The sequence below is a fragment of the Fundulus heteroclitus genome, chromosome 9 (assembly GCF_011125445.2).
Source record: "Fundulus heteroclitus isolate FHET01 chromosome 9, MU-UCD_Fhet_4.1, whole genome shotgun sequence".
Taxonomy (NCBI): Eukaryota; Metazoa; Chordata; class Actinopteri; order Cyprinodontiformes; family Fundulidae; genus Fundulus; species Fundulus heteroclitus.
This window is the reverse complement of record NC_046369.1, coordinates 28,763,464-28,780,019: the sequence shown is the minus strand read 5'-3', so window position 1 is coordinate 28,780,019 and position 16,556 is coordinate 28,763,464. Positions and strand designations below refer to the sequence as shown.

General features: G+C 39.2%; 2 protein-coding genes across 3 annotated transcripts in view; one reads left to right on the top strand and one right to left on the bottom strand.

Moving 5' to 3' along the window:
* hook1 (hook microtubule-tethering protein 1) overlaps positions 1–11,436 on the top strand; it is a 41,376-nt gene extending 29,940 nt beyond the window's left edge. For both annotated transcript variants that reach the window (XM_036141403.1, XM_036141402.1), the window contains exons 11-23: positions 4,035–4,236; positions 4,372–4,456; positions 6,278–6,303; positions 6,412–6,499; positions 6,660–6,726; positions 6,810–6,950; positions 7,199–7,286; positions 7,804–7,835; positions 7,915–7,997; positions 8,072–8,172; positions 8,279–8,380; positions 8,484–8,552; positions 9,737–11,436. In XM_036141403.1, coding sequence (XP_035997296.1) covers positions 4,035–4,236; positions 4,372–4,456; positions 6,278–6,303; positions 6,412–6,499; positions 6,660–6,726; positions 6,810–6,950; positions 7,199–7,286; positions 7,804–7,835; positions 7,915–7,997; positions 8,072–8,172; positions 8,279–8,380; positions 8,484–8,552; positions 9,737–9,895 — 1,243 coding nt within the window. In that variant the 3' untranslated portion in view covers positions 9,896–11,436. The remainder of the gene's footprint in view (positions 1–4,034; positions 4,237–4,371; positions 4,457–6,277; positions 6,304–6,411; positions 6,500–6,659; positions 6,727–6,809; positions 6,951–7,198; positions 7,287–7,803; positions 7,836–7,914; positions 7,998–8,071; positions 8,173–8,278; positions 8,381–8,483; positions 8,553–9,736) is intronic.
* Positions 11,437–11,881: 445 nt separating this feature from the next.
* Positions 11,882–16,038, bottom strand: LOC105928864 (cytochrome P450 2J6). Its single transcript, XM_012866388.3, has 9 exons — positions 15,686–16,038; positions 15,285–15,450; positions 15,052–15,204; positions 14,365–14,525; positions 13,772–13,945; positions 13,528–13,669; positions 13,239–13,426; positions 12,664–12,805; positions 11,882–12,522 (listed from the first exon to the last, which is right to left on the bottom strand). Exons 1-9 carry the CDS (start codon positions 15,875–15,877, stop codon positions 12,317–12,319), a joined length of 1,524 nt encoding a protein of 507 aa, XP_012721842.2. The 5' UTR covers positions 15,878–16,038; the 3' UTR covers positions 11,882–12,316.
* Between the last annotated feature and the right edge of the window lie 518 nt (positions 16,039–16,556).

Here is a 16,556-nt window from a genome sequence, read left to right as displayed (position 1 = left end):
AGAACATTTGAAAAGGTTGCAGAAAATGCATAAATACACTCTCTATAAAGATGAAGCACAAAAATGAACACTCTACATACATACATACATACATACATACATACATACATACATACATACATACATACATACATACATACATAGATTTAAAAGAGGTGAGAAAGTATTTTCTGTGTTGTACATGATAATATCAGCAGCTTAAATGGCCATCTAGAAGTTTGCTTGTGTGATGCCTTCTCTGGCTTTTGATTGCTGCACGGAGAGCTTCTCACTTTCCAGGCTGGTGTGTAAAAGCACAAAGACGCGCAGAGAAAAGGCGTATTGATCTGTGCTTCAACGTCTGCCTCTTTGCACCGTGATCCAGGATCAATTTACCTTTCAACATTCCTCTGTTCTCCTCCCAGAGCTGAGCAGACAGAGACGATGCTCCTCTGTCTAGTTTGGTTTTCTTCACCTTTTTTTTCTTGATTTTTATGTCTATTGATTTACCAAATCCAACCGCTTTATCCAAGCAGGCGATAACAGTAAAATGCTGACAGGTGAGAGCACATTAATATCAAGTAGGTGACGTAGTAAAATGACCAGTATGGTGAGTAAACAAAAGCAAATCAAAATTATGAGGATGTAAATAAGGTGTGTGAAAACATGTTGATGCTGTGACAATTATTTAATTTTACTGTCCAGTCTAATTGGTTGATTTCTCTGCATTGATTACTAGGAGCTCTTTTGTGGTTGTTTCTTGTACCGATCACAACTCTTTGAAGGCAGCATCACACCTGGCAACGGGGTCAACCACACCTGCTCACAAAGATAAAGATTTCTGTGATTTCCTTACTGAGTCGTTCTCAGCAACTATCTGAATCTCTCTGAAGATAAAACTCCTTGGCAGGAATTTTAGGCTAAGTTAGGATCTCTCTGAGAGGACTCTGTGGATCTCTGTGAATACAGGCTCTGGTTTCTTAGGCAGTGGATGGTGTTCTCTGGAGATGATTTCTACACTTCAATACTTTCTAACTTCCCCAAAGGTGGGATTCACTGATAGTAACACTTACTGCTCTTATTTATTAAATTAGCGATGTTTACTCTGTTATACTCCAAAGTAAACTAGCATTTGCTGCATGTAACTTTATGCTTTCTTAACTTCTGCTCCCCGGTTGTGATGGTTTGACTCCCATCAGCCTCACTACCCATTTAAACTTCACCACAACTTCACACCTGACTTGTCTGGTGTGTTTCTAGGTTTTTATGATGCTAGTTCTGCACTAATGTTCTCCAGCAAACACAGCTGGATTATACTGATTTATACTATATATATATATATATATATATATATATATATATATATATATATATATATATATATATATATATATATATATATTTATATATATATATATATATATATATGGGCTGGGCAACAATTAAGTTTTTTAATCGCATAATTTGCCCGATTAATCATGATTAATCGCATTGTATGCGCTAACTCCAACAATGAATTCAAAAGTAGTGTAAAGAGCACTTTTATTTTGATGTTCTGCTGCCATATGAACAAAAGTGTTGTAACATTTGTAGCACTTATTTCATATTGGATATTTTCAACACATCTATTGAATTTAGTGCACTAGTTGATCTTTTCTTCATAAGAGAACAGCAAGCACTGCAGCCAAAATATGGCCTTTTTTGACCTGCTGTATATTAGCCAGTCCCTAAGCTTGATGTATCATGAAACTGTTCAATTCAATTCAATTCAATTTTATTGATTTAGCGCCAAATCATGAAACATGTCATCTCAAGGCACTTTACAAAGTCAAGTTCAATCATATTATACAGATTGGGTCAGATTATACAGATTGACCCAATCTGTTGACCTTTTGGGTTTTGTGGTTTTTATTTTATTATTACAATTAAATAATAATAATAATAATAATAATAATAATAATAATAATAATAATAATAATAATAATAATAATAATAATAACAACAATAATGTTATGTTCAGTGTTTTTTCGCTAATCCACCTCTTATATATTTCAATCCTTATGTAATTTTGTCTGTGTTGTGTGCACCTGCCTGTTGCTTTAATCCTATAAATTTCCCCGTCGTGGGATAAAAAAAGGATTAGCTAATGTTATCTTAAATGACACTTTTTAATATATGTACTGGGTTCTTTCAATGTCTTAATTACATTTTCTGTGTGGGCTCCAGTAACATATGATAGATAATATCTACTTTGAAAGTTAACATAAACTGCTGCTGAAGATGACCACTGATCTACCTGGATGTTCCATGGAGGACTGAAACACCTCAGTCAGAGACGTCAGTCTGTGGGTCTGTCGGGGCAATGACAGAAGTTTCGTCTCCTCTCTCCGTTTCTGTGGCTCGACGTTTTCATGTTTTTTCACGTGCTTAGATAAATTTGTTGTGTTTCCACTGAAATGAACCGGCTTTTTACAAAACATACAGCTTGATTTCATTTACGGTATTAAAATAAAGCCAAACGGTGCTACTTCCCCTGTTCATGTTTTTCCGCTGCTGCGGTCTCTCTCAGCAACGCAATTGTTTGTTGAGTTTGTGTGAGAGCTGAGTGGGCGGGCCAGGCTGAGCCTGCGTGCTGATTGGCTGGCGCCGCTGAGCCATGTACGAGAGGGGAGGGGGAGCAGCAGAGTGCTGCCGTGAGACAGCGCGCTGCAGTCAGCGTGCGTGCTGACTGACACTGACTGAAAGCATGTGAGCGACATGCGTTAATGCGCGATACAATAAATATCGCCGTTAATAGTCTAATGAATTAACGCGAAATTAACGCGTTAACTTGCCCAGTAAAGTGTACAAAATCATTACGCTATTATATATATATATATATATATATATATATATATATATATATATATATATATATATATATATATATACACACACACATATACAGGACTGTCTCAGAAAATTAGAATATTGTGATAAAGTTCTTTATTTTCTGTAATGCAATTAAAAAACCTGAAATGTCATACATTCTCGATTCATTACAAATCAACTGAAATATCGCAAGCCTTTTATTGTTTTAATATTGCTGATTATGGCTTACAGCTTAAGAAACCCAAATATCCTATCTCAAAATATTAGAATATCGTGAAAAAGTATACTAGTAGGCTATTTCAACTAATCACTTGAATCGTCTAATTAACTCGAAACACTGCAGGGTTTCCTGAGCCTTGAAAAACACTCAGCTTCACTAAACTAAATCACAAGTATGGTAGTGGTTAAGAGACGACATAAGATTCTCAGAGTAACTGGTGAACTGACCATGGCATTACTGTCCTTGATTGGCCTGCCAATTCCCCTGACCTGAACCCCATAGAGAATTTGTGGGGTATTGTGAAGAAGAAGCTGAAAGACACCAGAGCCAACAATGCAAATGAGCTAAAGGCCGCTATTGAAGCATCCTGGGCATCCATAACACCTCAGCAATGCCACAGGCTGATTGCCTCCATGCCACGCCGCACTGATGCAGTAATCTGTGCAAAAGGATTCCCGACCAAGTACTGAGTGCATTAATGGACATTTTCAAATGTTTGATTTTGTTTTGCTGTTATAATTTTTTTTTTACTTGGTCTGAGGAAATATTCTAATATTTTGAGATAGGATTTTTGAGTTTTCTTCAGCTGTAAGCCATAATCAGCGATATTAAAACAATAAAAGGCTTGCAATATTTCAGTTGATTTGTAATGAATCCAGAATGTATGACATTTCATGTTTTTTAATTGCATTACAGAAAATAAAGAACTTTATCACAATATTCTAATTTTCTGAGACAGTCCTGTATGTGTGTGTGTGTATTTTTTTTAAATTGTTTTTAACCTTATTTATTCTTTTCTTTCTAGCTCAGTGATGTGGTGGTTTGTGTCAGTCTATCATAAGACATTTCTAGCAAATACATTTAGTCCAATGTATATGAATGCTTTTCCAAGGCACACTATATTTCTACTTTGCAACATATTGTTAACAGCTTATCAACTGGAAATTGTGTGTATTTTCCTCAGGAACTGCTCTGATAGGGTGGTGGTGCTGGAGGCATCAGTGGAAACCTACAAGCGTAAACTGGAGAATCTTGGTGATCTAAAGAGGCAGGTGAAGCTGTTGGAGGAGAATAACATGACCTACATGCAGAACAGTGTCACTCTGGAGGAGGAGCTGCGCAAAGCAAACGCTGCCCGCGCACAGCTGGAGTCCTACAAAAGACAAGTAAAGAGCCAACTCCCAATGCAGGGTTAATTGCTGTGCTGTAAAAAACGTATTTATTTATTACATGTACATATCATTTGCATTTGGAGAATGTATTTGGTTCCAAGCACGTTTTGGGTTTTGTTTGTTTGAAAGGTCCAGGACCTCCAAAATAAATTGTCTGAGGAGACCAGGCGAGCAAACAACATGACGTTTGAGATGAGAAAGTTGGAAGAAAAACATTAGGCCGTGGGCCAGAATCTGTACGGTGACTTTTCGTATGAACTGTCAGGGGGCAACTTTCTTGCACCGGGATAAGTTGCTACACATAGCAGTGATCTCAAAACACCAATGTTCCCACGTTTTCACTTGCACATTAAGAAGTTATAGCCGATAAAAAATCTAAACTGTGGCGCTCCAGTCCAATAAGTCACGTGATTCGATTTTTGCTGCTCAGCCAATCCGATCGCTGTATTGTCAGCTGAGCGAGTTTACCACGTCATCATGGCTGCGCCCGTAAGATGGTTGTTTCTGTTGTGTCTGTTTCCAGACGAAGAAAGCCCAATAATAGCATTTTGTGGCGCCACCTGGCAGAGATCTTGATGGCAAGAAAAAAATAAATAGCCCAGACCATCCATCCATTCATCCATCCATCCATCCATTCATCCATCCATCCATCCATTCATTTTCTAACACGCTTATCCCTGCGTTCGCGAGGTGCCGGTCCCTATCTCCAGCTGTCAATGGGCGAGAGGCGTTGTATAAACTGGACAGGTCACCAGTCCATCGCAGGGCAGAAATAGTCCAGACTTTTGCCCAATTTACTGTGATATCACCAAGACCTGCTGCGCTAGGATAGCACAGGTGTCGTTGTGCCAAACGACTTATCCCCGCCAGAATTTGTATTCCCTGCGCCAAGAGCGCATTCAGCTGGAAGAATGAATCTAGTCAACTCCGCCTCATTTCCAACCTATTAGGCGTGGAAATGAGGATGTTTTACTTTTCTTAACGAAATATAGCAATGGTGTCGTTACATTATCGTTCATCCATCCATCCAGTATAATACGTTATGAGAAAGAAAACGGTCATTTCCAGATGTGTCACGAAAATATTAGCTTTATGTTATTAGATTGTCGAATGTCTGTCTGCTGAAACCAAAATCCACCTTCCTAAGTCCATCACAGCTGTCTGCTGGTTCTCTTTTTTTCTTTTTTGGTAGCTAAACCCGCATGAATAGATTATATAAAGCGGATTTCACGTGTGATCAAATGAACACTGAATAAAGGCACAGCCAAAATTATCAGATTTAATAAGATTTTAATTCAACCAAGAACCTTATCGAGATATTAACCGTATTAAGAAAACGAGATATGTCTCTTTTAAAAATAGAACAACGTATTAGGAGTTTAAAAAAAATAAATTTCATTTTACTAGAATGTGATGTTTAAAATATTTAGACTTCACAAAGCTGGAGGTTAAAACTTTTATTGATTTCAAAAATACAATACAAAATTCTACAAATTCCGAAGGGGATAACTCGTTTGGCACAACGAGTTTATACAACGCGTCTCACCCATTGACAGCTGGAGCTCGGCACCAGCACCTCGCAAACCCAGCGGGGATAAGCCTGTTAGAAAATGGATGGATGGATGGATGGATGGACAGATGGTCTGGGCTATTTATTTTTTTCTTGCCATCAAGATCTCTGCCAGCTGGCGCCAGAAAATGCTATTATTGGGCTTTCTTCATCTGGAAACAAATGCATACAAACATCTTACGAGCGCAGCCATGATGAACTGATGAACGCGCACAGCTGACAATACAGCGATCTGATTGGCTGAGCAGCAAAAATCGAATCACGTGACCTCTTGGACCGGAGCGCCACAGTTTAGATTTTTTATCGGCTATAACTTATTAATGTGCAAGCGAAAACGTGGGAACATTGGTGTTTTGAGATCACTGCTATGTGTAGCAACTTATCCTGGTGGAAGAAAGTTGCCCCCTGACAGTTCATACGAAACTTCTTAAGGAAGCGTCCTACAGATTCTGGCCCACGGCCTACATGAGACTGTGTTGAAAGAAAAAGAGGTTCAATATAATATACAATTTCACTATTAATATGGATTATGTCTTTGCTTTGTCTGAAACCTTATTGATTCTTTTGTTTAAAAAAAAAAAAAACCTTTACGCCATCAGCGGATCATCATTGAGCGAGATTCTCTGAAGGAAGTCAACGAGGAGCTGCGATGCACTCAGGCTCAACAGCACCAGCTCTCACAGTCAGGTACCTCATTAATCAGCAGTTCTGAACTTAATAACTTTATCTTTGTCTGATATTAACATTTGTTTGAGGAGCTGAAACATGCAGGTGTGACAAAAAAAAAGAAGCAAAAACAGAAAAACTGTCAGGGGGTAAATGCTATTTTGGTTACATTTCTACCCAGGGATCCTTCCCTCTGGCAGCCCCAGCCATGAAAACCTGGCAGCTGAGTTAATTCCCATTGAATTCAGGTAGTATTTTACGGCTACACTGTATGCTTTGTGTTCTTTCTGCTATCATGTTTAATGTATAACTACTGACTTCTGTGATTTAGAGAAAAGTTCATTAGACTGCAGCATGAGAACAAGATGCTGAGAGTGCAGCAGGTGGAACATGAACAGGAGAAGATTACCACCCTGCAGATGCAGCTGGAGGATGCTGAAAAGAAACATAGTAAACTGGACACAGAGAACAGGTATGTCTCATTGTTTGCGCTTCATTTGTCAATTCTCCTCCATGTTTTCATGCCTGTGTTAAAAAATAAAAAAAATCAATTTTTGAATTGATTATCGTAATAATTCCTCAAGATTGATTCATATACCCGATGATCGATTAAGAATCGATTCTGAATCTTAAGAATCGAAACAAATTGATTGTTGAAATATGAGTCGATACCCAGCCCCAGCATGTTGACGTTTCTCTGTTTTGCTTCTTCATCATTAGATTGAGCCGAGAGCGAATCACTGAGCTGCAGCAGCAGGTGGAAGACCTCCAGAAGGCTCTGCAGAGTCAGGCTGCCAAACCAGATGATGTAGGTGTGCCGAGTCTGGAAAAGTATTTAAAATGAGTTAAATCTTTTCCAGGTTAACAAGTCACATAGTCATTTAAGTACTTAGTGGCTTAGTACTTGGACACTTATGTACTAATTTTCTTACTTACGTCATAAGTGACTTACTTGCATACCTAGTTACTAAGTCCCTTAATTACTTTTGTATTTACCAAGTCACACAATTATTTAAGTACTTATTGACTTACATACCTATTGATTTATGTACTGACATACGTACTGAGTGACTTACATAGTTGATGATTTACTTTCATGTTGACTTACATACATAGTCAGTTAATTACTTACATATTTAGTTACATACTGACTTATATACTTAGTTGCTGACTTACATACTTAGTGACTTCCATATTTGGTGATTTACTTACATACTTACTGGCTTACATTTAGTAGGTTCTCCTACTGTGTTTATACTCAGGATGTTAAACACATTTTTAGCAGGCATTTTTGATTTTGAACATCAAATGCTGTTTTGTTTCAGTCAAATCTAAAGAGGAAACTGGATGCCCACATGTAAGTGTGTTTGCCTGTAGATAGAAATCCAGGTTTGCTTTCTCCAGAAGGTGGAAGTTGATCACTCGTCTTTTCTCAGGTCCCAGCTGAACGAGGCTCAGGATGAAATCATGAAGAATAAAGAACTTCTGGAGGATCTTCAGCCTGACAACACCCAGACATGTATGTTTTAATGTTTTACTGAATCTGTGCTGCGCTTCCGACATGTAATACGAAACGAATGTCTTGCTTCTCAGCTTTGAAGGTGGATGAGCTGATGGCTGCTTTGAAGAAGAAGGAGGATGACATGCGAGCCATGGAAGAGAGATACAAGATGTATCTCGAGAAGGCTCGCAATGTGAGTTATATTAATTTTGCTTTCACGTTTTAAAGAGGAGGTTGAAGAAAGGGAGTTATCAGTGTGTTTTTTGTTTTTTTTCTGAATCCTTCCGTTTTTCATGAAGGTAATACGAGCCTTGGACCCCAAACTGAATCCGGCCACCGCTGAGATCCAGGCTCTTAGAAACCAGCTGGCAGATAGGGACAAACAGATGCTCAATCTTGAAGTAACTACACCGTTATGTAATTTCTTCTAATATGCATATACAAATGTTTTATTCATTGATTTTGATGTTAAGCTTGTCTTTTTTTTTTTTTTTGTCTTTCTAGCGTCAATGTGAGCAGGCCAAGCTAAGGGAGTATGAGGAGAAGCTGATTGTCACGGCTTGGTATAACAAGGTGAATTAAAAAAGACCCAAGAGTCACGGTTAAAAGAGGCAGCATTTACTGAAATTATTGAAAAAGCTGTAAAACATTATAGGACAAGGATGGCACCTTTAAATAATACCCACCCTCAGTATGCAGTCAGTGTTACTACAACACCCATAATGTTCTTGACAGAGTAGTTACACATTTCCATTTGGGACGTGGTTTTATTGCACTGGATAATGATCCTGTTCATGGACAGCTAATTTTTTCACAGAACCATCAGCTGTATCAAAACCACCCAGTGTCTCTCAGACGCACTAATAAGATTGGCTGGTGAAGAGATTAAAACCTCTACTTTTAGTTAAATGCACCATACTAGTCTCTAAAACATCATGCTGTTGACACTCTTCAATGTGGTGCTCTTCTGGAGGGAAAACTTCAAGAAAACTCTACAACTCTTTATCAATGACATGTATAAAGATAAAGTTAGAGAAAAGGAAACCCTGTGATGTGTAAAGGAAACTTTTTCTATTGTGTTGCAAGTCTGCTGAAACTGTGAGACAGTGACTAGGAGCTAAGCTTTCAGCTGATTAAAATGAAGGCTGGTTGTGGTAAAGCCACATTCAGCCTTCTTGGAAATAGAATGTTTCATTTCAGAGTTAAAGGTTAGAATCTGGATTTTTTAAATTAATTTTTTTGTTATTGCGTGAAGTTATTAAAGGTAATAACTGCCTAACCTGTCGATAAGGTAATTTCTCAGTGGGGTTGCTGGATAGTAAGTAAATACTTTTAGTGGTGGAAGCTAAAAGCTTCTCAAACAGACACAGCCTGTTTTATCTGGCCTTAGGAGTTAAAGGGGACCTATTATGCAACATCCACTTTTTGCATGGTTTTGTGCCTCTACTGCTTCTAGAAACAGTCCAAGTGCATCTGCTCTCTTAACACACCATGTGATATTACCTTTGCCCCTAAGAAAAATGACTGTTTGCAGCAGGTAGACTAAGGAAAAGTCTGTTTTATAGCTTCTATTATAAAAGGTTACTAAAGAGAAAACAGACTAGGCTAAAATCTCTATCAGCAGGACATGTTTTGTGAAAACAGAAGATCCAGAAATGTGCAACAAAATGAGCATTTCTCTTATTGGCCTTGTCAGCGTTTTTATGATGAAATTACTACAACACAACGATTGAACCTTCTGGTTTCTGTGCTCTCAGAGTTTGAGCTTTCAGAAGTTGGCCATGGAGTCTCGTCTCGGAGGCCGCACCGGCTCCCTGTTCTCGCCCGGCCAGTCCTTCCTGACGCAGCAGCGGCAGGTCTCCAACGCCCCACGCAGGGCTGCTTCTATCAGCGTGCCCGCCACTACCTCCAGCTAGACTGCGTCACGGCGCCACAGCATCTCACATCAGTTAAACATGGGGCAAAAATACACAACAGCGTGTGAGCACTCAAGTGACCTTAAACACAGCCTTTGAGGAGGGTCAGGCTGCGTTGGATCAGTGAGCACTTATCCGACAGGTCACCCGTCTGAGGTTAAAGCAGAGGATGTTTTTTTAAGTAGTGAGGTTATAACCCGCTGTACATTAACCCCCCACCACCCCTAGTCCACCTCACAAGCCAAAGCCAGTTGTAGATTTGCATCGACTATCTTCTCTGCTCTGTGATTTTTGCTTTTCCTCCTTCATATTTAGCTTTTAGAACCTGTTTAAACTCCGGCTTGTATCCTGCTATACCGAGAAGTGAAAGAGGGAAAAAATCCTAGTAGAAATTATAAAGCCTGCTATTTTAGTTCCAGTTTTGCTTTAAAGAGTTATTTAGAGGCTGAAGCCAATCAGATTTAATGATTGTAAAAAAAAATATTTAAGACATGTATGATCAAAGCGCTGAAAGGTGTGCTGTTATCCAGCAGAACGACTAGTGTTGATCCAGCCATATCTGGTGCAGGCCACCAAGAACAAGAGGCTCGTCCAGTTTTTTTGTTTGGCCTAAAAGTTTCGAAATAAATTAAGTCATATTAACTCTTATCGACCCTTGAGGTGCTGCAATAACAGTAATTGTAGAAAATAAATGTTGGAAGAGTCCGTTATCTTTTGTATATGCTCTAAATGAGAACTGGCAGGCCTTTTTGTTTATTGTACATCTTGATTCTAAGTCAATTATATTATTGATGCAGAAATGAATGATTCAACACCAGCTTTTCATCCAACAATCACAACCGGGTCGAATGCTTTTACAGCGTCTGCAAATTGTAACTCCAAACATTGTAAAAAATTCAGTCCAAGTTTTCTTTTAAGATGTTGATTACAGAAAAAAAAAACATTTTGAAAAGCAGTTCTTGTTTCACAGTAAAGGTTGTTTGTCTGACACCAATTGAATATACATGACCTCATAAGAGTATTTATTGAGATTTTCACGTTTGGTCACGTAGCAACCACAAACACAAGCAGACTTTATTGTGACATTTTGTGATGGACCATCATATAGTAGCACCTTGTGTTATTGGAAGGAACATGGTACACTATTTTCAAAAAGCTTTACAAATATCTGAATAGTGTGGAGTGCATATGTATGCAGTCCTCACTCAGTAATCTGTAGAACCATGTCTCACTGTGATTTCAGCTTCTTATCTGGTGGAGTCTCTACCGTTTTTGGTCTTCTAGAAACCCATTTTGCCCAATCTTTTCAAAAGGACACCAGTTCTTGAATTGATCATGAGTTGTACTTTAACTGAGCCATTCTAAGACTTGAATATGCATTGATCTAAACCATCTGATTGTATATTTAGGTTTGTTGTCGTGCTGAAAGGTGAACCGCCTCCTCTGTCTATAGTCCTTCCCCACCTCTAACAGGTTGGGCAGGGTAAAGCAGAGTCAATATGAAGGCTTGCCTCACTTTTCAAATGTTGATTTAAAAAAAATGCTACTCCTTCCACATTATTTATGCACTATCTTGTGCTGGTCTACCACAAAAAAGAAAATATATTGGAAGTTTGTGGTTTTATATGGTGTGTGAATGCTTTTATGAGGCATTGTACGCTGGTCAGGTTTGGCAAGCTCTGTTTGCCTTTTCTCTTTGTATATTGTCAGCAACACATCGGAGATATTCTGTAATATGGACTGATAGATGCATGTACCTTGAATCTCTTTCTTTGCAGCTAATTATTCTTGTAAATGACTAGTTTAAAGGCAGTGTGATTTCTTATAAAATAGAAGGTACAATCAAAGGTTGCAAAACCTGTTTAATGCAAAATGTTTGTGTAATTCATTGAAGAAATGTGTAATGGATTTCAGAAATTTTAAAAGCTTTTTCTCTGAATAAATTCTTTTTCTAAAACTTATTTTTTCCTTTGTTTTTTTTTTTTTTTTGGTCAGATAAATCATTGGAAGAAGAATATTCACATTACAATGTAGTGATGTATAATTTTTATTGCTGCCATCATGTAATCAAGCATTCCTGTTTGTTAGTTTACTAACAATGAACAATGCAGAAATTACTCCAGACAGATTTTTACCCAGATTTAGTCCAAAAGCTCTAAAAAACAACAACAACCTTATGAGTAAAACATTGCATATTAACATATTTAGTGTGATGAATTTGTGAAGATGGATGGTGGTTAACATCCTAAATGTTGGAAATACAATAACTCATTACTTGTTTAACCATTTCTCTGAACAAGGAGAATGCTGGATTGGATCCATCAGTATTTCCTAGTTAAAAACACTCATGGTTCTTCAACCTGCCACAGTAACAACTTACATGGACATCTTTCACGAAGTGCCACTTATCCAACCTGCAGCTTATGCTGCATTGCACAAAGGCTGCAAGTCAAAACGGGATTTTGCGAAGATCTTAAAGGGGTACGGCGTGCGTGTGGCCCCTGTTATACCTTCTGTTCTCAGCTCAGCGACATCCAGAGTGGAAAAGTGAAACCTCTGGAACAAGGTGACAAAAAACAGGAACAGCTCCATCTTTGCCAGACCCTCACCGAGACACGCTCTCTTTCCTGGGAAGAAAAAGGCCACCATCATCCCATTTGGCACATGGTTTCTGTTTTCTCTTAGAACATTTGTCGCATGTATTCATTTCCTTTTAAAAATCTGAATCCTAAAACAAGTGCAGCTTTATTGCTTTAATGCCATGTTACCAGCAGAGAAGGGTAAAAAGGCTTCCTTCTTGATGAACCTGCCGTGATCGTCCAGGAAGTGTTTGGGGTTGAAGCTGTCAGGTGTTTCCCATTCGTTCTTGTCAAAAAGAACAGAGGTCAGGTTTGGCATCACGGTCGCCCCCTGAACACACCGAAAGACAAGAGTTAGATTTATGAGACGAAAGAGAGAGAGAGATCGTCATATTTCTTTTAGAAGACTGTAAAATAACCTTGTTACAGCTGGCTCATGATTTGTTTTTTTTTTGGTAATGTGTCAAAAGTGTTTATATCCGAAACGTCTGGTAAATTACATTTTCTTTTACCAGCATGGACAAAAGAAAGGCCTCAAAGCTAGAAGTGACATCATCCTTTCTCTCAAATACTGCTGCAGAAAGTAATAAGAAAAATCCAAATATGACTTCTATGATTAGTTTTGTGACGACTCAACCGTCTTAAAGCGTCTTAAAAATTTCTTGGAGCTTTTGCAAAATGGTCTATTGTTGCTTCAGAGTTTTTGTTTAAAACATTCAAATGTGAGCTCCTGCAGGTGTTTTCCTGGGATGGATCAGAAGCACCTTTGGTATGACGTAACCACCCAGCGCTGTGTCTCTAGCAGCCATCCTGAGCCCGTTGAGAGGAACAATGTTTCCCATCCTTTGGATCTCGTGGATGACGGCATCAGTGTAGGGCATGTTGGATCTGTCTGCCACGGTAGGCGGGCGGTTCTGTCCGACCGCTCTGTCTATCTCTTCCTGGACTTTGTCTGCAAGGCAAATCACATCCAGTCACTGACCAACACGCAGTAGACTCCCTCTGGTAAGTTCATCTATCTCTTTCAAGAAAGGACTTCTGATTTAAGCCCACCCTGGATGTGAGGATATTTTATAAGGTAGAGTAGTCCCCACTGCAGAGTCTTTGAAGTGGTTTCGCTGCCAGCCAAGAAGAGATCCAGACAACACAGAACCAGGTTCTCTTCCACAAAACCCATGTCCTGCTTTCTGTTGTGCTGTTGGCCCAATATAAAGAGGCAAACATGCAGTCAGGTCTTAAATGTGATATTTCATAACCTTTTACTGATGTTTCCATAACATTAAAGTGAGTCCAGTACTTTTTCCTCTATAAGGAAGTTGTCGATATAGTCTCGTGGGTTGCTTGGATCCAGATCCAGCTTGTGTCTTTCCATCTCTTTCCTGATAGACGCCTTCAAAGACCTGGAGCTGCTGAAGATGCCATTGTGAGGTCCTGGCAAGTGTCTCATTAGTACTGGGAAAGCATCATAAAGCTGTTAAAAGAGAAAGACAGTTAAAATTTTAAACAGTACTGACTGTCTCAGGGTATTGAACTCATGACGGCATCAAGTGCAAGAAGAAGTTCATGGCTTTCTGGCTTTTACACTGCAAAAAGGAACTAAAAGTAAGTAAAATTTTCTTGAAATTTGTGTTTTTTCCTTGTTTTGAGGAGCTAAATAAGACTATGCCAATGGAATAAGAGCTTTGCACTTAAAATAAGAACATTTCATCTCCATCATCTTATTTCAAGTGCATGATATCTAATTTTAGGGGTAAAAAATATTCATTCCACTGGCAAATAGTCTAATATAGTTGCTCAAATGAAGGGAAAATATACAAATTTTATGAACATTTTACTTACCCTTAGGTCCTTTTTTGCAGTGTATACTCTGGAGCTTTCTTTGTATCTTACCAGAGCCCATATGGAGCCTTCCAGGTAAGCCATGTCTGTGAGATCCCTCAGCATCCTCCGGAGGTCCTGGTCACTGTAGTCAAATCGTCTCCCAAACACAATCTGGCAGATGATGTTGGACACGGCGCTGTTCAGGAGTTGCATCGGGTCAAAGGCCTTACCTAACAAGAGGACAGAAGTCTAAAGTGTAACTTACCAAAATAAACCTGTTTTTTTTCTGCAGATGAACTGTATAATCTGGGCCCAAGGATACTACTATTACGATACTTCTGCATTATTTGTGTTAAAGCCGTCTTAGTGCTGCCCTCTTAGGGTTGAACGGTGACTACTGCAGTTGAATTTTTGATGACAAAGGCATGTACAAAGGTACATGCCTTTGTCATCATAGCCCCACGTTCGGGTATAAAAGCACCTCAGACACATGCCCAGTCGCTCCTGTAGCGAGTCAAACTCAGGAGTTTGAGTTGCGAGCATTGATCGACAGTGTTTAGCGTCTGTTACTACTTTGAACGTCCCACATTGACCATGTTTAGCCCCACCCCTCAGGGTCTCCTAGCGCTGCCCACTTTGGAGGCATTTTTCAAATTTGTCAGGGGGCAGGGTTATTCTTCTACAGCAAGGTGAGTTACACTTTAAACACAGGATGTTATGTGTGCATAAAAGGGTCTGCTTTCAGCTGCTGTCAACCTTCCTCCTTCTCCATCGCCTCCAGCAGGTGTCGACTCTCCTGGCATATGTTCTCCTCCATGGAGCCCTTAGCCATGCCAAAGGTACGCAGCGTGGCCATGGCAAAGCGCCGCTGCCTCCTCCACACCTTCCCATTACTGAAGAAAAGACCTCCTGACAAAAAGGTGAAGAAATCAAACTTTACTCAATTGCGGGATTGCGCTGCTGCTTTAAATCTGACCGATGTCACTCACTGGAGTTTCCTGAGTAAATCCTGGTCACCATCGGGCTGTAAGGCCGATCCACAAAGTTTTCGGCCTGTATCACTAAAGCCTCTTTCACCATCTTCCACCCAGAGATGAACACTGTTTTGTGTCTCCCCAGACGTATGCAGAACACATTCCCATAAACCTCAGCAAGCTGTGATAGCAGAAGCAGAGAAAGAGGGCTCTATTGTGAAGCATGTGACTGTGTATCATCGTGCGTTGTCAATGTGGCATCGGCATTGTGACCAGTCAGCACATTTTTTAGCATTTTTTGATTAAAACACGTCTAAGTAAAGTAAGAAAGAAAAATATTTTTAAAAACTTTATCCTTTCATGTAAAAGCAGCGACTATACCTATAAGTGTTGGATTACCAAGTTGGCTATCTTACCTTAGTGAGGTAAATATGAGGCTGCTTGGCTTCAATGCTGAAGATGTTCCCAAAAAAAGGGAGAGCGGGTGGTCCTGGTGGAAAGTGAGGAGGATCCCTTTTGATGAGGAAATTTACAACGACAAGAATAGTAAAAATGAAAATTAGCATCCATCTAAGACTGAACCACTGACAGAAGCTGCAGAGCCACATTGTCCCCGAGAGAAGAGGAAAGAATGGGGACTGATCAGGATTTCCTTCCACATGGTTCTGAGGTGGGCTGGTACTTTGCTGACTCCAGCTTTGGTAGATGTGAAATGTGTGACTCTATCTCACCCATTTGTAATCTTACCTACTTTGTCCTGCTGGGATTCATGGATTAGGGGTTTCTTTGTGTTTGATTGATGCTAAATGGTTGTCTTATAAACATTTAGCTTGAATGTTTTAAAAAAATGGATAAGGGATTCCAGTACTTTTACTGCTGTTTTCTGATTCCTTATATTGTTGCACATGTGCAATAATAAAGTGCATGATTGCGTTTCTTACTGGCACCAACCAACAGATGACAGCAAAGTGAAACATTCTAGATCTAAAGCCATGATGTGAGGTAATAATATTTACTTTCCATAGGTAGGGAGGTACAAAAAAAAAATCACAAAAAACAAACAACAGACAAGTTGCTTTAACTATTAGTTACACAGTTAGCTTGGCAGTAGTGTCCATATTCACATAGAATCCTAAAACTAAAAGTAGCTATTATTGATGTCATTTTAGGGAAAATCTTACCTCCATAAGATAAGTTATTCGCAAAGCAGTTTAGGTCTTAAGAGAGCTCCTAAAGTGAAAAAATTTAAGGAGTAGCGAGGAGGACTTTTAACAAGCCTAAGAGTGT